Genomic DNA, 21,289 nt, shown 5'->3' with positions numbered 1-21,289 from the left:
TGAGTACGGTCGAGATACCTTTTTCTTTGTCGTTTATGTGAGGTAGGAATGTGACCTTTTTTGCAATATGTTATGCTCAAGAACTTCTTTTTCTGTTTTAGTGGTAGCAGAACTTCATTCAGGTGTAGGGTGGGATCACTCTGTAACCCACGTCTGAGCGAGAAGAGCACAGCTGCTTATTTTTGTGAGGAAAATTTCAATCCATTTCTATCTGCACCATTACCCAATTTATTTACAGTCATCTGTATCTGTCTCTCACATGTTGATACGCTGGAGGACGTACATGCAATTTGTAGGTCATCTACATACACTAAATACCTAATTTACTTAGGGATTACTTTCACTATGGAGTTAATTTTTACTATGAAAAGTGTAGTACTTAGAGTACACCTCTTAGGTATGCCGTTCTCCTGGATGAAATTCACTTATAGGGTAGTACCTAGACGCATTTGGAATGAACGGTCTGCTAGAAACTCGCTCAAGATGTTCAGCAGCCTGCCACGGATACCCAGATCTGCTAGACCGCGGAGTATGCAAACCTCCAGGTGGTGCCGTACGCCTTTTCCATGTGAAAGAAGACTGCAAGACAATGTTGCATGTGTGTGAATGCCTCCTGAGCCCTGTTTTCAAGATGGACAAGATGATCTATGGTCGAACATGTCTTTTAAACCGCACTGATGTGTGTCGAGAAGCTGAAGACAGTCAAGGTCAAATGTTAGGCGGATGTTCAAAATACCTTCAAATAATTTTGCTAGGCAGCTGGCAACTGCTATAGGTCTATAACTCATGAGACTTGATGATGGCTTTTGAGGTTTCAGGAAAGGTACAATGATTTTAATTTGCCTGTGCTAGTCTTTGTTCATGCCTGCTTCTGTAGCAAACTTTTGCTTTTCTGCTTCGGTTTTGTATTTTTGGATAGTATCCGTGTTTGGAGGAACTGGAAGCAGCAGCGAAATGTTCGCCTATTATATTGGCTTCTTCTTCTCACGTTGTATGAGTGCATGGTGTTGACAACAGTGGGAATGGGAACGGAGAGTAGTTGCAATTAAATTTGCGAACCTGCTCCCACAATTTTTTGAACAGAACGAACTGTTTTCTGAAGAGTCCTGCTTCCGCCTTCAACTTTTCTAGGCGTTTCGACGGATGTAGCTTACTATGTCTCTAGCTTTCTTACAAATGAATAGGTTCTCTGCCATGGGCAGTGCTGCCAACCGTAGGGATTTTTCCCTAGATCTAGGGATTTGGACGTCGTTTAGGGGAAAAACAAATTTTGTATAATCTAGAGAAATTTCATTTCCTTGGATAATTAATTTCTTTCTCCCTCAATTTGTGAAGACAGTCCAAGCTTTTCGCTGTTTTTCTCTCTACATCTGACGGAGCCCGCACAATCCCGCCGCGCGGTGGAGTAAAGCCTGTTTCACATGGAGGTGAAAACGCTTTGTTACTGCAGCGCAAAATCTGTTTAGAGCCATCGAGGCGGCTCCAGCAGTCAGAGCGGCGATGTTTCAACAAGTTACAAATTTTGCGCCGTGGTGCGCTGCTCAATTCTCAGTCGCTTGCATGCATGTGAACCAGCCTTTACACGGACGTAGTCAAACAAGTATGGTCCTTGACGTGGCACCCGAAGATGTGATTATCCGGCGCGCTACCGTCTTCCCTCAACACGCGCGCCCCTTCCTCACGCTGTATTTGGAGCTCGCTGCGCGACGTGAAATTCCTATTTAGTAAGCATATCTGCATGTTTGTTTTGATAACTAGAAAAGGACAAGAGCGCCATTTTTTTGTATAAAGGGGCGCTGTGTTGGAAATGGGAGCTAGTCTAGTTAAGAGAACATTTGGTAGTTCACCCCGCCGCGGTGGCTCAGTGGTTATGGCGCTCGGCTGCTTACCCGAAAGACGAGGCTTCGATCCCAGCCTCGGCGGTCCAATTTAGATGAAGGCGAAATTCTAGAGGTCCGTGTACTGTGCAATGTGAGTGCACGTTAAAGAACCCCAGGTGGTCGAAATTTACGGAGCCCTTCACTATTTCATCCCTCATAGTCTGAGTCGCTTTCTTTCGATGACGAAGACGAAATTGATGCGAGACCGATTTATACAGGTCTCCAGCCTCTTATAGAGACCTCGCGTCACTTTTTACTGTCGCTCTCTGTTGTAGCAATATTTAACGTTGCCATGCCGTTTTAGCAGATGGCACAAGCTTCACCGCCGCTTGCCAGTATTCTTTTAACACTCGATGATTGATGGCAACGGTAGGCCATTATAGACAGCTTTCATGAATTCCATAGCCAATGCAGGCAAACAGTGCGGGGAACACTGGGTAACATAGATTTTAAGATGGCACAACCGACAATGGCAAAGAGTGGAGAAATTCTGGCTAACCGGGCCCACGATAGCCAGAATTTTATGATGGCACAGCAAGTACTGGGAAAGCGACGGACAACCAGGGCAATTATTGGATGCGGTGGTGAGTGGTGCAGCCAATATCAGATACACATCGGAAACTCCGGAGGGGCTTAGACCATGCTTTGCAAATGGTATTCTGTCATTGGCCCGCTATCATCTGCTACCCGGATGGTTAATGTTGATACAATGGGCGCCATCTAGCAGCTTCAGCGCTGAGCTGCTTACGTGTGCACTGAGTTCGTGGCTGTGTCTCTAGCCGCCCTGCGTGCAGCTATCGCTCGACTTGATACTGATGTTTGCCGTATCCACATCCGGGCGAGCGGTGCAACGTTGCTGCTTTCTCCATTTTGAAATGCGCGTTATCTCGCTGTGCGATGATAAAGCTTCGATTACCGAACGCGCTCGGTTATCAGCGTGCAAACGACGGTCGCTTCGACGTGATGTTTGTAACTGATTTTGTGCATCACAGATGCTTGGCTGAATTCTTTTGTGCAATGTCATGGGAGGTGAAGTTATGGTTTTATTTTTCATTATGGCAAACAGACTCAAAGACTCGACAAAAGCAAATAAGAATAAAGTGGAAGATCTCAGAGCTTGAGCCCACGCAGCACAGGCAATGAGCCCAATATTGGAAACGTATTGGCTAAGGCCCGAATTTGACAGCGAAAGAAATTCGAAATGAGCTCAACTCTCCCATCCACCTGCAACTAATGCGCAAATGCCTTCGTGAAGCTCTACTTCGCACTCGCATCCCCTCCTTAGCTTTCAAGTGCCGCAGAACAGGCTGTTATCTGCACAGAAAAACGTATCGTGAACTAAAGACTGGAGACGGGTGATATTTACCGACGTGACTACTTCCAGCACTCGGTGGGAGCAGCGTCACCGGACATGGTGAACCTTTAGCACCAGGTTAGTTATCGTTCGACGTGCGATTGGTGGCTGCGCATGCTCCACTATTTACTGTAATTAGCCTGCTGTCCGGCTAGTTGGTGCCTACCGTAAAAGGTGGGAAACAGCGCAGAAAAAACGAGTACAGGAAAAAGGAAGAATCGGGGGTCCATGTCACCTTCTTCCTCTTCTGGTTTTTTGCGCCGTTTCCCACCATTCAAGATATGCACTACGCGCACACGTGACAGGAGCATGGCGTTTTTTGTGAAGATACACAACAGTTTGCTCACAGCACGAGGAAAACAAAACCTGCTAAAGCTTTCAGTATTTTCTTTTTATGCTTCAGTTTTTTTCCGAATTATTCTCTTTTCTCTCTTTCTCTCTCTCCAATCCAATCACCTTTATATATATATATATATATATATATATATATATATATATATATATATATATATATATTATGATTATTATTATTATTATTATTTGTTTTTAGTTTTGTTGATTTTTTTTTTTCATCCTCTCCGTGCCCTTTTTGTGGTAGACTCCCCCGGTGTTCCTCTCCCGTGTGCTTTCCTTTTGCCTTTACTACGTACAGGTGAATACCAACCTTTTCCACCCGATTCTTGGCCGATCCCCCAGAGTGGGTATGTGCCATTCTGTCGTAGGCTACAACAACAACAACAACAAAACAAAGGAGAGAAAGGGGTGTTGACAAGCCGCTGTGATACTGGTTAATTTGCGAATGAGACTAGCCCGTCCCATGCGCGCATGTAAAATACAGCACTCGGATGCTGCGATGTGTTGCCCTGGTGGCCTTTTCTGCGATAAAAACTAAAACTGCGCTCCTTCATTCTTGGCCTTCGCGAAAGGTCTAAAACCCATTGGGTGTAGCCGCCTATCCAGATGCACCATTTGAGCGTGGAGTTTCTCAGCATTGCTTAGAGGGTAATGTAGCGCCGCCGTCTGTGCGAATTCCCTAAATAACACCTCAACCAATGCTGGAATAGCGGAAAGAGGAGGTTTCGTATTTGGCTCCAAGTTTTATGTTGGACCATATTCAAGCCAAGTACGAAACCTGATCTTACCGGCATTCCTGTGCCTCTCCAAGTTGGTTCAACTACCGCAGCGCCACTAATGGCTCTACGTAATATGCGCAAGCTTTTTGCCTGTGAATATTTTCGTTGTTAGATTAGCTGGGTACACTTAATGCAGCAAAAAACTCCTAGCAAGAACTGCTGGCACCGGAGAGGGGCATCCCTGTTGCACACCGCTATAGAGAAGTAATCAAGGAAGTGAGCATTTTCTGGTGGTTGCCTTCTAGCGGTATCAAGCAGCAATTTCTGATCCACAAGTTAAAGAATTTTTGGTTTTTCAGATACAACCCGGCTACCTTTCAGCCCATCGCCAGCCGGGCTCCGTTTCTATTTGGAGCGCTATCTCCATAGAAGGACTTGGTACCTTAATTAGTATGCCTGGAATGCCGCTTTGAAAAGCTTGCCTACAAAGACCTCATCGACAGGGTTATTGTACCGTATGCCCAGAACGTCTTCTGTTGTGTGATTATTTTACACAACTAGACTGCAGCCACAGTCGTATCTCGAGCTCGGTGCAGAAGCTGATCGGGGACTGACAGGGAGGTCATGTTGGTTCAATGGCCTCCCCAAGATGGCTCCGTGAATGGAACACAAAATATCTGGGGCCCTATGAAGGTAACACTTTCCCGGAACCCTATACAGGGGACCAGCTGCGGAATTGTGAGTGGCAGTGGAGGCCGAATATGAGCGGCTGCGCGCCAGCGATTTCTCTCTCAAGCTTTTCGACAGCATTTCTCGCCGAATGAAGGCCGTTCCAGAGGCCGGCGGCGATTTCGCTAAGAATAGCCGCATAGGTCTGTAAGCCTGCTCATGGATTTAAAGCAGCGAATGATAGTTACCACGGTTTGTTCCTGCGGATACTTTTCCCATTTCTGATCAACATTCATTCATTCATTCATTCATTCATTCATTCATTCATTCATTCATTCATTCATTCATGCATTCATTCATTCATTCAATGAATGATAGCATGGAAAAGTTTAAGCCAACCAAGCGTTGGCTCCCAGTTTGATGTCGCAAAGCCCATCCTTGACATATCTTAGTAAAATGACAGGTAAGAAAACAGCTTTTTCCGACATTACCTTGATTCACTGCGCTATGCAAAACTTAGGCGCTAATTGGATATAATAACTTGCAGGTAATAAAACATCTGAAATTTGCATTTTACAGCTCAGTTCGAGCAAATCATATATAATAAGAGTGAACACAAAATTCATAACAGCCAGGAGTAGAATGTAGTGCGTGGTCGACGGCGAATTCGCCGTTAATAGAAATGGTAGTGCGTGAACGGCGCTATCCACTGACGTCTGCAATTTCAACGCACATTACATTATTGGTATCGTATTATAAGTGCCATAGCTGACCTTTGGTGATATGGTGCATTCGAATTAGCAGCGTCCACTCACAGCCCCGTTACTGCATCTAAGCGCCTTGAGTTAACGGCTACCCGATGCTATAGTGAAGTCTCTTGTAGAAAAAGAACTGAATAAGTTGCTCCGTTAAGCTACGAATTCGTTCCTTAACTAATCACGCAAGTGCTTAATGCATTCGCTTCAAAGCCGCTTTCCTGTAATGGACTCCTAAAACAACGCATATAAAATCGGTGCTCGGTTCTATGATAAGTTCACTCACTCTGTTCTCGCCATCGCAGGCTTGCAAAAGACCAGTGAACTTCTGTCTCTTGAACTCAAAATTGCTGAGCACATATGCCCACCGCGGTGGCTCAGTGGGTTTGGCGATCGGCAGCTAATCCTAACGTCACGGGTTCGACATCGACCGCAGAGACCGGGTTTAGATGAAGGCAAAATAAGAAAAAAACGCCATATGCTGTGCAAAAGCGGCAGCCGTTTACCTCGGCATCCGTCATAGCCTATGCGTCGGTTCGGAACGTCAAACTTATTTTGGAATTTTTTTTCCCCCGCTTATGCACAAGAAAGACCGACTTGAGCCCTCAACATTACTTCGAAGCGGCTGTCCTTTGCGCGCTGATAACCGAGAGCATTCTGGAATCTAAGCTTTCTCATCGCACAGCGAGATAACACGCTCTTCGAAAAGGGACAAAACCGGAATGCTACCCCGCTCGCCCGAACTGTGGATACGGTAAGCACCAGTGTTAAAGCGACGCGGCTAGCGCCGTGTAGGCGCTAGACGGGGATTGCCATATTGCGCTAAGTCGAGCGATGGCTGCAGATAGGGCGGCTAGGGACACAGCCACAAACCCTGTGCACACGTCACCAGCTAATCATGGGGCCTACTAAACGGCCCGCACTTACTACAGTCAACGAAAACCGACGCGTTTTTATTTCTCGCGCAACCTGTCGAGTCAGTGTCCTCGCAAACAGCACTCGCTCCGAAATGGTTTCTTTTGAAGCTTAAAGGGTCCCTCCAGAGATTTTTCTATGTTCATCGATCGAAATGAAATTTCAAGTCTGCATTCTATATAGTAGTCCGATGTCTCCTGTAAAATTTCGCACCTGAAAGCGGCGTAGTTTTTTCGCAAGCAAATTTTGAAGACAAGCGCTCCTCGACACGAGCGGCACCCATTGATCGAGCAACTTCTACAGGCCACCGTGTACTGCGACGTCACTGGCGAGTAGGCGTGTCAAGCTGGTTGGCGCGCGCTGGCGTTGGCAGTGCAGGGGAAAACTGAAGATTGGTTTTGAGGAAAGTAAACGGAGCAATATCGGACCCCCGAACTACAGCCCGAACCTCGACGTAAGGGGGAGTGAAAGAAGAAAGGAAGAAAGAGGTGCCGTAGTGGAGGTCTCAGGAATTATTTCGACCGCCTCTGCAATTTTGCGCAATCTCAACGTGCCTGATGTGATGTGTACGCCAGAATTATGGGGCACGGCAACTTCTTTTGTGCTGTGGGGTGCACAAATTCTTCATCTGTGACAACGGGAGTGATCTACCATAGCTTTACTAGCAATAAGAACCTTCGCAACAAGTGGGTGAGAGCTGCCCGCCGTGTCAACTGTTCTCCGAGGAAGCATTCCCGCTTGTGCTCGGAACATTTCGCGCCAGATTGCTATGAAGACAGCGTGTACTTCAGAAAGAGCTTTGGACTCGCTAAGGCTTCGTTCAACCGACGCTTAAAGGCATATTCTGTGCGAACGTTATTCGAGTACAACCACCCATCGCAGCGGCCAGCTGAACGAAGCGCGGCCGTCAAGAGGAAGCAGTATGTTGGATTATGACATGGACTCACTTCCAAAAGCTCGCCGTCGAGACAAAGCTTCGCAAAGAGAGGACTGTTGGTGAGCATGCCGCGTAAGGACGTTGTGCACCGTGCCAACGTTCGGGCAGCAGATTCTTTCATCAGGCTGGGTCGGCCGGCACTCGCCACACGAACAGCTGTCAGGGGAGCATCGCAAACTTTTGTTCTGACGACTGTGTCACAAATTCATGCGCGAGATATGACTCAAGTAATTACTTCTCCGAGTTCAGACCGTCTCCATGCTACAGGTGACGCGGCCTGTGGTATGACTCGGCGGGCTCGCGCGGCGGTGTATCATACCTGAAAGGCGACTCGTCCAGTCCAAAATCGTCGATTGAGTCGTCTTCTAAAGACTCGCTGGTCTCAGAAAAGCTGTTCTCCGCGCTTTCAGTCATGTCGGCAGTGCGGCTCAGAGTAGTTGCGATAATTTCGCAACTACTCTGAGCGCGGCGAACACGCCAATGACATCACAGTCAATAACACACGAAGGCACCTCCGCGGTTTCGGTTTTGCGGTTTCGGTTTCGAGTTGTGCGTTATTTGCTGTTTAAAAATTATTTTAGGGTCGCTTTTTAAAACCTTGCATCGTACACATTACAAAAGTTTCTTAGGAACAAAAAACAGGCGTAAAACTTAAAATGGCGGAAAAATCGCTGGAGTGTCCCTTTAAGCCGGATGTAGGTCAGAACGCCAGTCATAACGCTTTCAGGGTGAACTGCACCGCACAGTTTCCTGTGCACAATTATTCGCATTCTAGCGAAAATGATAAGAACATGCCCGCAAGAACGGGAAAAATGGCGCTCCGTCCTAACACCCGTTTATTTTCGTTTTCTTATCTGCGAGAAAAGCAATTTCCAGGAGTTCTTTGCCCGCGATACATACACCAGTAACGGACGGCGGCATTTCCACTGAGTAAAAGCCCTAGAAAATATTCTTAGTTTAGAGATGCGAAATGCCGTCCACACATATCACAGAACTCTTCTGGATTTACGCGACAGTTTGATCAGTTGCAGCACAGCAGCTGCAGCAGGCAGTTGAAGATCATGCCAACCGCCGCGACGCGTCCCACCGCTGCCAGTGTACGGCCGCTGTCACGTGGGCCATCGTACTCGGTGTAGTCCGGAACCGGAGGCCACGGCGATGGCTCCAGGGAGATGGTGCAGAGCCCCGCTGAGCATACGGTGCCACTGGGGCAGCGGCTACAGGGCTGTCCCACTGCGTACACGGGCTTGCCTTCAATGTTCCCTTCTGGCGCATAGTTGCAGACGTAGAATTGGTCTCTGCCCTTCAAACACTGCACGTAACAACCGACGAAGCGAGTGGACGCCCAAATCATTTGCGTAAAGTTCGCCGTCTCGCCACGCCCTTTAGTGTAGGATTTTATCATAGCAGGCGGGAAGGCGACCGATTCACTGAACCACGCATGGACCACTCTGGTGAGGTATTTCACCTCTCTATTTTCCGGTCGTAGATAGATGGACTGGCCCGTCAGGGGAAATTTGCTCGTGAACCGGTCTTCAACTCTGTCGTGCAGAGGATAAGTATTGTTTCCCTTCGAGAAAAGAAGAGAGTGCGAATAGGCGGACGTCATCAACTCTTCGTCCCACTCAAGACGAAGCATGTTGGCAGCTGGAGGGAAGTTTGCAATCTCGCCCCGCGCCACACTACTCCTGTATTTGTTAATAAGAGCCAAAGTGAATTCTCTGACCGCATCGCCAGCAAAGCAATCATTATATAGCTCGGCGTCGAGTCTCTTACAGGTTGTGTGGTCGGGGTTTCTTTTTTTATAGAGATTGTCACATAATTCATAAGGATCAGGAGCGGGTATACGGCCACTAGGATATGTTACGTCCAGAGATTCGTGGCTCTTAATGTTGATCCAGAACGCAGACACCAGATGGCAGAAAAGAAGATTTCGCATATTGTGCTGTCACGCCCAGATGGTGCCTGCGAGAAGAAAATCGATGCACGTAGGTAATTTTTTTCACGTTCACTTCCGCTAAGGTAAGTAAAACTCTTGTTTGGGCGAGTTGATTCATCTTTCAGCGGGTAAGTGCTGGCGGGAAGAAGACGGGAACGAACAAAGGAACACACACCACATATACAGAGCGCAACTTCCAACTGGTTTATTTTCGTAGAAGGCCGGTACATTTATACCGGCGCTGGGCAATCACAAGATTAACAGGCTAATATACGCACTTTTCATGTCAGCATCCCTCTGCCAAGTGTGTCCCCATATGGCAAATTATGTGAAATTGATAACCTTCAATACAATAATAAAAAAAGACCATGACACAGACAAAAGGAAAGATGATGCATGAGGTGAACGATGAACATAGCAAAAGACATCTCTTAGCAAAAGAAGTGTCAAAGTAAATAAAAACAACAAAGCGGTCAATGCGTTAAATCTGCTTATGCTTAAAATCTGCTCAGTGATACTCCTGATGACGTCGTAGGGGTAACCCACTCTAAACTGATAAAACGTGGCATAGTCACAGCTCTTCTTCGAGCAGCGCTATTTAAAAGTTGTCGTCAACTAATGAAAAGCAGCTTCGAAAATCAGGTCGCCTGTCTCGAGAAAGCAGGTTACCCCTGCGACGTCCTCAGGAGTGTCACTGCGAGTCTTCTACAGAAGATAAAAGGAGACAAGAAGCCTTCGAGTCCCACAGTCACCAGACAACGCATGAACGTTATTCTGTATATTCACAAAATTTCCCCCAAATTAAAGAAGATAGGCCAGAGACATGACGTGAAGGTTCTTTTCTCAGCTCCCAATGGTCTGTCTAGCATTTGCACTGTCCTGTCCAGGAAACGGGAGTCATGTGAAAAAAAAAAGCACGAAAATAGGTATGTTGGTTGCGCCACCAACGTAGTGTACAGCATTCCTCTAACTTGTGGGTGTGTATACATTGGAAAAACGATAAAATGTGTCAATGACAGACTGCGTGAACATGAGAGGACAGTAAAAAACAGTGAAAGATGCCACCTGCGCGAGCATGTCGTGAATCATAAATGCAAGCCTTTGGTCAGCAGTGCCTCGATCCTGGCACATGCAAAAACTAAACTTAGACAGGAAATAATAGAAGCCATCCACGTTACTAACACGGGGGACAAATGCATTAGCACTGCTTCAGTTTTACTGCTGGAAAAAGGGATAACATTCTTAGATGGACACGTGTGAATTCCTTTTCTTGTTTGCCTCACCTTAGTTTTCTGGGTGGTTTTGTTGGCCTAGCCTTCGATTGATGTCTCGTTAAATCAGCCTCTCTACACCGGTTTCACCAAGTTACTGGCCTTTCGGCTTATAGATGTTTCTTACCTTTTGGCACTGCTATTGCTACGATAAGCAGATTTTACGCATTGACCGCTTTACTGTTTTTAGTTACTTTGACACTCCTTTTGCTAAGAGATGTTTTTTTTTTCTATGTTCATCGTTCACCTCATGCATCATCTTTGCTTTTGTCTGTGTCATGGTCTTTTTTTAATTATTGTATTGAAGGTTATCAATTTTACACGTTTTGCTATATGGTGGCACACTTGGCAGAGGGATGCTGACATGAAAAGTGCGTATATTTGCCTGTTAATCTCGTGATTGCCCTGCGCCGGTATAAATGCATCTGACTTCTACGAAAATAAACCAGTTGGAATTTGCGCTCTGTATATGTCGTGTGTGTTCCTTTGTTCTGTCCCGTCTTCTTCGCGCAAGGAGGTACCCGTTCCGCTAAGGGAAGCCTCAGAATTGAGTGAAATAGAATAGCTGCCAAACGTGGGAAGCAATAATTAAGCTACGCTGAACGTATAATACCCGCCCTTCAGCCTGATTGTCATTGCCGATTTAAAAACAAGTCGTATCATAACAGTTAGAAAACGACCGCTGCAGAAAAGCACAGGGTGCACTGGCTGATATTTCGGGTGGAGGGTGCGTTCCTCTCCGCAGTGAAAATTCGCACATATACGCACTCTACGCGGTCTGAAAAAAGTACAAATCTGCTGTCCGCAATGTCAGCCCGTGCTTCTCCTCGTATCCTGAGGCTTTAAAGTCCACCGTCCACAGCTCCGCTCTGCTATCTACAGCGGATATCAGATATTAGTTTGCTGAATAAAAAAGGGCAGTGCTTTATCCAACTGCAGCCGTTGTAACATTGTTCCTGCAGCATATCCAAAACTTGATTCCTATTAAACATGCAAGATTTGCAATAAACTCTACTTGCAACATCTACCTGTGTTTAACTAGATAGAGAACAAAAATAATGATTTACGGTTTACGGCAGTTTAAAGGCCCAAAGCGACTCAGGCTATGAGGGGCGCCGCTGTGAAGGACTTCGGAAATTTTGACCACCTTAGGGTAACGTGCACTGACATCGCAAAGTACACGGGCCTCCATCGAAAATCAACCGACGCGGCCGGGATCGAACCCGTGTCTTTCCGGCCAGCAACCAAGCGTCATAACCACTGAGCAACCGCTGCGACTCAAAACAAAAATGACACTTCAGCTGCGGTCATGCTGAGAAACAGTGCGACACACTATACATGGGAGCCGAACCACACGTAGTGGCTGTGAACAGTTGAGTGCCCTCCTACTCGAACACACTACCTGTTACGCTTCTTCATGGAAAGTCCGGCAAATGGCTCTTCTGATGCACCGCATCATTACGTCTGACGATGCCCACCCTATCCGTCAGCAGTCGTGCCGTATCACACCGAAGGAGCGTGAGGCGATCAAAACGCAGATGAAGATGCCTTCAGATGGAATCATTCAACCTTCCAGCAGCCCCTGGTCGTCATCTCTCGTGCTGGTGAAGGAAAAAGATGGGACACCCCGCTTCTGCGTTGATTATCGAAAACTGAACAGCATTACTAAAAAAGACGTCTACCCGCTACCGCGTATCGACGAATCGCTCGACAGACTTCGTCGCGCCCAGTACTTCTCCTCAATTGATTTAAAGAGTGAGGACTGGCAAGTAGAGGTCCACGAGCGGGACCGCGAAAAAACGGCGTTCGTGACCCCCGACGGACTGTACGACTGTAAAGTGGTACCTTTTGGGCTATGTTGAGCGTCGGAAACTTTCCAGCCGATGATGAATACAGTTCTCGTTGGGCTCAAATGGCAGACTTGTTTGGTTTATCTCGATCATGCCGTCGTATTGTCCGAAACCTTAGCCGAACATCTTAAAACTTGGCGCACCGTCCCACGTAATCGCTGATCGAGGTACGGCGTTTATGGCACAGCTCATGCGCGACGTGTTCGAGCTCAGTCACACGAGCCATCGAAAACGGACTGCCTATCACCCACAGAGGAACGGGCTCACAGAGAGTCCCAGCAGAACGATCACCGACATGATAGCAATGTACATAGATTCGCAGCACAAGACCTAGGTCGTGATTCTCCCGTACGTCACATACGCCTACAGCACGGCCACCCAGGAGACAACCCGCTTTACACATTTTCGTCTCGTCTAAGAATGTGACGCTCAGACGATGCTGAATGCAATGCTTCCATGCTCCACTGATGACCACCCACTGACGCCAGACGTCGAGCAGTTCGCTCAGCGCACTGAGGAAGCACCTCAACTTGCCCGTATTCACATTCTGCGGCAGCAGAGCACGGTTGCGAGCCGCGACAACCTCCGTCATTGGCGCGTCAAATATCTATAGTAGAATGGAAAGTTGGGCGAGTTGGTATACGTTCATTTTGGGTGGAAAAAACAGCGCGAAAGGGACAGAAGACAAAGATGAAGGAAACCACACGGACGAGCGCTGACTCAGAACTATTTTTTTATTCAGAAAAAACAGACATTTATAGTTAAAAAGTCACATGACCTGACGTCACTTGCGCACATGCCCAGAAAACAACAGCCTAAGAACTATATCATCAGTCAAGATTAAAACCTTACAACGCGATTTCAGAACACTGTGATAAACCGAAAAAACACGAGACAGCCAGAAACAAAAAACAAAGGCACTAAAAAAACAAAACAGAAATCACGTGTTGTCAAGAAATGCGACCTCTTTATCGACCATCAATAAGGAAGGCTGACTGACGCATTCATCCCGTCTTTTCCGAATATGATATGCCTCAATGAGCTCCCTTGTCGTCTTATCTCTATGGCGGAATAAAATACGTGTGTGCGCGACCAAAGGTCTGCATACTTTCTTATTTTCAATCTTGCAAGCTTTGCAGTGCTCTTTTAGATGCGAATAGTTTGAATCTGATAGTGAACGAAGATGCTCCCTAAGTCGAATATTTATACATCGGCCGGTCTGTCCTATATATACTTTTTTACATGAAAGAGGAAGTTCATAAACAACTGAACATGCGCACTCTACACACCTTGATCTATGGGAAACCAAACAACGAAATGGGCTGATTCTTGATATATTGTCATGGCGGTTCCCTATCATGCGACAAAGCCCCCCCAACTTGTGTGGCGCAGAAAACACCACATTCACGTCAAATCTGCCCGCCACCTTTTTTAGATTATGAGCCGTTCGGTGTATATATGGAATAACAGCAAATTTTTTTCCCGCTCTGACCAATTTTGTATTCAAGAAATCTTTCCGCACTGCCCTCACCAGCTTCTCGCAAGTTGCTGAAATCACCCCCTGTGGAAACCCTGCTGCTTCTAATCTACTTACTTGTAACATCAGACTGTCGGCTATGCAGTGATGGCATGAATTTGTGAGGCTTGAACGTAACGTAGTCATTGCAATTCTATTCTTTACTAGCTTTGAGTGCCCCGAGGTAAAACTTAACACCGGTTTTTGGGATCGGGGTGAAAGCATCCAGCATATGTGCTCTTCCCTAAAAAACAACTTCAAACTTAAAAACTGCAGTGCATTTTCTGACGGCAACTCGAAAGTGAAGGACAGTCCTTTACCACATTCTTGAAAAACCTTTAGAATGTCATTCACTCTAGTATTGACACTGTCCCTGTCTACTAAAACTAAAAAATCATCAACAAATCTTGAAATATGCATTGCTAGACCCCCAATTTTGTTTTTTATTTCCTTGTCTACCTGGGCAAGATAAATGCAGCTTAGGGCTGGAGCAACCTTCGAACCTATGCATATGCCCTTTCTTTGAACATATACATCTCCTCGCCATCCCACGTAGGTTGATTGCAAATAGAAAGCCAAAAGCTCAAGAAAAGCAGACACCGAAATGCCGCACCGACTCACAAACCTAGCTTCGTCATTTCCTTCATCTATGCACTTGCGGACCGCTTTTAACATGCCTTTATGCGGAAGAGAATAATACCGGTCTTGTATGTCTATGCTAAAACCGGTACACCTTCCCGGATTTTCTTGCCTTAGGAACTTGACAAGAACATCGGCATTTTTCACAGCAAAAGGATCGTCAACTGTCAATCCTGAAATCTGTTCCTGTAGGTAACTAGAGATTAAATACTGCCAAGTGCCGCCTTCGGAAACTATAGCCCTAAATGGGACATCGATCTTGTGGGTTTTTGCCGAAAAAAATAAGTCCAATTCCGTTCCCTGTGATTTCTGAACCGAGGTGGCTAATGCCTTCAAATTAAACTCATTCAGCAGTGAAATCACCCGCTCTTTCACAACCACGTGATCTACGTTGACCCGTTTAAAACACTTTTCGACAGCTGCCAAAGCCTTTTCATTGAACATCCCTTCCGGAATCACAACAAAATGCCCTTCCTTATCTGATAACACAAGTCTTAAATCGGCACTGTGGAAATAATCTACGAGGCCACGCACGTCCTTACTCCGTTTCGGTCTGCCCGGTGACACACCCAAGGCGTTGACACTCTCCTCCAGGAACTTTGGGCGAAGTTCATCCTTGACTTTTCTGGAGATACTTCTGGAAATGGCTAGCCTCTCCACCGGTGATAGGATTGGCTCCTGGGAGTACTTCGGTCCGTGTTCAAGGGTCTTACGGTGTTGCGGTGGAAGATGTGCTTCGCCCAGAAGCTGCACTCTTCCAGCTTGCTTTGCAGTCCTTTCTTTCCTTGGAAGGTGAGGAAGGGCGGAAGCCCACAAGAACTCCGTCGTCTGCAGTGAGGTTGCAAACCACTCCCTGTAGACCTTGGTTTGCTGATGTTCTGTTCCGTACCACCCACATGCCACCCATCGTACATCGCCACGTTGTATGCAGTATGTGTGTGCAGAGCCAGAGTAGCTGCGTGGCATTTCAAGCGCGGCCTTTGCCCCACGGATCTGCCGCTCGTGTGCGGAGTTCTACAGCCGTCACCAGGGCATTCAAGACGTATTTGTCGCATTCTTCGTTCAGAGCTTTGGCGACAGGCACGGTCTCTGAAGGAGTGCTTATGGGTGGCATGTGGGCGGTACGGAACAGAACATCAGCAAACCAAGGTCTACAGGGAGTGGTTTGCAACCTCACTGCAGACGACGGAGTTCTTGTGGGCTTCCGCCCTTCCTCACCTTCCAAGGAAAGAAAGGACTCCAAAGCAAGCTGGAAGAGTGCAGCTTCTGGGCGAAGCACATCTTCCACCGCAACACCGTAAGACCCTTGAACACGGACCGAAGTACTCCCAGGAGCCAATCCTATCACCGGTGGAGAGGCTAGCCATTTCCAGAAGTATCTCCAGAAAAGTCAAGGATGAACTTCGCCCAAGGTTCCTGGAGGAGAGCGTCAACGCCTTGGGTGTGTCACCGGGCAGACCGAAACGGAGTAAGGACGTGCGTGGCCTCGTAGATTATTTCCACAGTGCCGATTTAAGACTTGTGTTATCAGATAAGGAAGGGCATTTTGTTGTGATTCCGGAAGGGATGTTCAATGAAAAGGCTTTGGCAGCTGTCAAAAAGTGTTTTAAACGGGTCAACGTAGATCACGTTGTTGTGAAAGAGCGGGTGATTTCACTGCTGAATGAGTTTAATTTGAAGGCATTAGCCACCTCGGTTCAGAAATCGCAGGGAACGGAATTGGACTTAATTTTTTCGGCAAAAACCCACAAGATCGATGTCCCATTTAGGGCTATAGTTTCCGAAGGCGGCACTTGGCAGTATTTAATCTCTAGTTACCTACAGGAACAGATTTCAGGATTGACAGTTGACGATCCTTTTGCTGTGAAAAATGCCGATGTTCTTGTCAAGTTCCTAAGGCAAGAAAATCCGGGAAGGTGTACCGGTTTTAGCATAGACATACAAGACCTGTATTATTCTCTTCCGCATAAAGGCATGTTAAAAGCGGTCCGCAAGTGCATAGATGAAGGAAATGACGAAGCTAGGTTTGTGAGTCGGTGCGGCATTTCGGTGTCTGCTTTACTTGAGCTTTTGGCTTTCTATTTGCAATCAACATACGTGGGATGGCGAGGAGATGTATATGTTCAAAGAAAGGGCATATGCATAGGTTCGAAGGTTGCTCCAGCCCTAAGCTGCATTTATCTTGCCCAGGTAGACAAGGAAATAAAAAACAAAATTGGGGGTCTTGCAATGCATATTTCAAAATTTGTTGATGATTTTTTAGTTTTAGTAGACAGGGACAGTGTCAATACTAGAGTGAATGACATTCTAAAGGTTTTTCAAGAATGTGGTAAAGGACTGTCCTTCACTTTCGAGTTGCCGTCAGAAAATGCACTGCAGTTTTTAAGTTTGAAGTTGTTTTTTAGGGAAGAGCACATATTCTGGATGCATTCACCCCGATCCCAAAAACGGTGTTAAGTTTTACCTCGGGGCACTCAAAGCTAGTAAAGAATGGAATTGCAATGACTACGTTACGTTCAAGCCTCACAAAATCATGCCATCACTGCATAGCCGACAGTCTGATGTTACAAGTAAGTAGATTTAGAAGCAGCAGGGTTTCCACAGGGGGTGATTTCAGCAACTTGCGAGAAGCTGGTGAGGGCAGTGCGGAAAGATTTCTTGAATACAAAATTGGACAGAGCGGGAAAAAAATTTGCTGTTATTCCGTATATGCACCGAACGGCTCATAATCTAAAAAAGGTGGCGGGCAGATTTGACGTGAATGTGGTGTTTTCTGCGCCACACAAGTTGGGGGGGCTTTGTCGCATGATAGGGAACCGCCATGACAATATATCAAGAATCAGCCCATTTCGTTGTTTGGTTCCCCATAGATCAAGGTGTGTAGAGTGCGCATGTTCAGTTGTGTATGGACTTCCTCTTTCATGTAAAAAAGTATATATATATATAGATTCAAACTATTCGCATCTAAAAGAGCACTGCAAAGCTTGCAAGATTGAAAATAAGAAAGAATGCAGACCTTTAGTCGCGCACACACGTATTTTATTCCGCCATAGAGATAAGACGACAAGGGAGCTCATTGAGGCATATCATATTCGGAAAAGACGGGATGAATGCGTCAGTCAGCCTTCCTTATTGATGGTTGATAAAGAGGTCGCATTTCTTGACAACATGTGATTTCTGTTTTGTTTTTTTAGTGCCTTTGTTTTTTGTTTCTGGCTGTCTCGTGTTTTTTCGGTTAATCACAGTGTTCTGAAATCGCGTTGTAAGGTTTTAATCTTGACTGATGATATAGTTCTTAGACTGTTGTTTTCTGGGCATGTGCGCGAGTGACGTCAGGTCATGTGACTTTTTAACTATAAATGTCTGTTTTTTCTGAATAAAACATTAGTTGTGAGTCAGCGCTCGTCCGTGTGGTTTCCTTCATCTTTGTCTTCCGTCCCTTTCGCGCTGTTTTTTCCACCCAAAATCAAATATCTATACCGCAGGCCGCAAGGAGGCCTGGAAAGACTGATGAAGTTCGGCGGCACCTACATGGCTGATGCAATCGGCAGGGCGGCAGGCATAGGCGACGAAGGAGCTGGAGACATTATCACCTTCAACTTAAAGCAACAATCGGTGCTCTTCGCAACGGGAGACGAAGGGAAAAGAAACCGCTACATGGCGGTGCGTGCAATCATCGTGGGGAAAGAAGCTATAAGCGTCAACGCATATATGGCGGTGCCAGAAGACTGCGGGAGGGGTGTTATATACGACGCCCCCACTTTCTGGTCGGAACAGGGGATTATGAGGAGAATAAAACTCTTTGGAAAAATGAACCCCCCGGTTCTAGGGGTGAGAAGATTGGGAAAGGACTCAAAAGCGGTCCTCATCCTGTTCGAAAGCAAGGAGGTTCCGTGGCGGGTATTCCTCTCAGCGGCGCCAACCAGATGCGTACTTTACAAGAAAAAGTACGAGGTCCGCTATGCATGCGGCCGCATGGGACACATGAAAGACGTCTGCCCGGCCCCCGAGAACAGGAGATGTAGAGGCTGCGGGGAAGAAAACCCTCAAGATGGACATCAGTGCCAGATAAAATGTCAGCTCTGCGGCAAGGAGCACCTACTCGGAGACAAGAGATGCGAAGAAATATATAGAACTCCGTTCATAGTCAAGGAAAGAATGTGGGAAAAGAAGAAAATCAAGGAGCAGCGAAAGCAGCAGCAGGAGCAAGAGGCAACAAAGAGCAAGGATCGCCGCAGGGACGACAGCTTCCCAAGGCTGGGCGAGAAGCAAGCGGATTCCGGAGAGGCTCCCTCGAAGGAACCCAGGAGATGGAGATCCAGGGACCCAAAGAACCCCTGGGGCAAGAAGAGAGACCAGAGCAGAGATCCGAGCAAGGACTCGAAACAAGTAAGCTTTGCAGAAGGGCAGTCCCAGGCCAAAGATGATAAAGATAAGGAGATAGAGCAACTTAAAAAGAGAATAGACGAGCTACAAAAACTCGTAAACAATCTTACACAGATGTTGCATGAGACAAAACGAAAGCAGAGCGTTGCTCCCCCTCCCCTCGCACAACCTAAGCAAGCGAAACAAGTGGCCCAACAGGTTGTCCCATCCGCACCTAGAGCACAAAAAGATACGAGTGAGGCGATAGAAGTAATAGACCCACCTAGAAGGCCCCGCTTAAACGTAAAGGGGAGGATGAAGAAACGGACATATGGGTGGTACTAAAGAACGAAGGGGAAGCCCATAGAGCCGAGATGGCTGCAATTCGAACAGAACTACGAGAATTCATGACGCAGGTGTCGCTGCAATTCCAGAACATTAACCAGAGATTCGAAAGTATGATGGCAGAACTTAAGGCCCAGAGAGCCGATATAACAACTCTGGTGGAAAGACAGAGGACCTATGAAGAGCGCCAGGCCAGATGTGAGGAAGCATTAACTCATTTTGCAACATGTCCAGACGCACTAAACAGAAATCCATAATCTGGCAATGGAATTGCTGAGGATTCCAACGCAAGTGAGCGCTGGTGCAACAGTACATAGAAACCCTGCAGGAGAAGCCGCTAGCAATAGCGTTGCAAGAAACTGGCAAAAAGATAACACTCCCGGGCTATCAAGCCTTTCATAGTGATCGGGGGGAATACTCACATGTAACAACGTTGGTTAAAAGAAACATTGCGACTATAGAACACGAAATTCACTCGAACACGATAGAAGGAGTCTTAGTGGAGATGATTACGGGTAGGAAAGACGAGCCCAGCCGCTTTCTACTAAACATCTACTCGAGGCCAAGACAACAAAAAGTAAGGTTCAGGGCCCTCTTTCGTGCAGCTTTCAAGGCTGCAGGAAGTAATCCCCTTGTTATAGTTGGAGATTTTAATGCGCACCATGAAGAATGGGGCTACAAGAAAAAAGATAGCAAAGGCAGACAGCTGTGGGAGGACATCCAAGAGCTAGGCCTCACGCTGCACACATACTCTGGCTGCCCGACAAGGAAAGGAAATAGCGTAATGGCAGACACATCTCCTGATCTGACGCTCTCCAAAAACGCACTGCGATTAGGTGGGAGAATACAGGGCAGGACTTAGGAAGCGACCATTACATAATAGCAACTACCCTGGAAACCGGACTTTCGGAAGATCGCTCTCAGCAAGCGAAGATCACGAAATGGGAAAGGTTTAGGGAAATGCGGGAAGGTATCCCGGCTGAAGACATTACTCACATAGAAAGCTGGACGAGCAAGCTTAAAATGCATGTAGCTAAGGCAACAGTAGTTTAGAAGGACAGGACGCCCCAGCGATAGCCGCAAAACGCGGCTACTCCACATGTGGGAGGCAAAACGCGGGTTAGAATGCAGGCTTAAAAAACAAAGGTGGAACCGAAACCTGAAAAGGAGGATAGCTAGACACAATAAAAAAATCGAGAGGTACGCCGTGCAGCTATGTGAACAAAATTGGTGCGGAGTATGCGATGATATGGAGAAAGGAATGAGTCTAGCCAAGACGTGGAATATCCTACGCCACCTGTTAGACCCAACTCAATCGAAAACTCAAACGCACATTAAGCTAAAGAAAACTAGACATGCCTACCAGGGGGAAGACAAGGAATTCATGAAGGAAATAGAACAGACCTATATAGGAAATATAACTTGCTCTGACTTGCCGGCTTATAAAGGTGTAGTAAGAGAGGAGCTCGACGCACCCATAACGGAGGCGGAGGTTAGAGCGGAGTTAATCAGACTTAAAACAAAGTCCGCCCCAGGGCCGGATGGTATAACAAATAAGATACTTGGAAATTTAGATGACGAGTCCATCATTGCTCTCACAAAATACATGCAACAAGTATGGGAAAAAGGAAAGCTACCCAAACAATGGAAAGAGGCCAGCATAATTTTAATCCCCAAGCCGGGCAAGCCACCCAAGCTGGAGAACCTCAGGCCAATATCCCTGACCTCATGCGTAGGAAAGCTGATGGAACATGTAGTTCAGACGAGATTAACTCGCTACA

At 46.7% G+C, this 21,289-nt stretch overlaps 1 protein-coding gene across 1 annotated transcript; it reads right to left on the bottom strand.

The window, feature by feature from the left end:
* Window positions 1-8,604: 8,604 nt before the first annotated feature.
* Window positions 8,605-9,522, bottom strand: LOC149339212 (scoloptoxin SSD976-like). Its single transcript, XM_089550424.1, has one exon. The coding sequence runs from the start codon at window positions 9,520-9,522 to the stop codon at window positions 8,605-8,607; it is 918 nt and encodes a 305-aa protein (XP_089406550.1).
* Between the last annotated feature and the right edge of the window lie 11,767 nt (window positions 9,523-21,289).

The sequence above is a fragment of the Amblyomma mixtum genome, chromosome 6 (genome assembly GCF_055824585.1).
Source record: "Amblyomma mixtum isolate Tamu chromosome 6, ASM5582458v1, whole genome shotgun sequence".
Taxonomy (NCBI): domain Eukaryota; kingdom Metazoa; phylum Arthropoda; class Arachnida; order Ixodida; family Ixodidae; genus Amblyomma; species Amblyomma mixtum.
The sequence above is the reverse complement of the archived record's forward strand: the minus strand, read 5'-3'. Positions and strand labels throughout refer to the sequence as shown.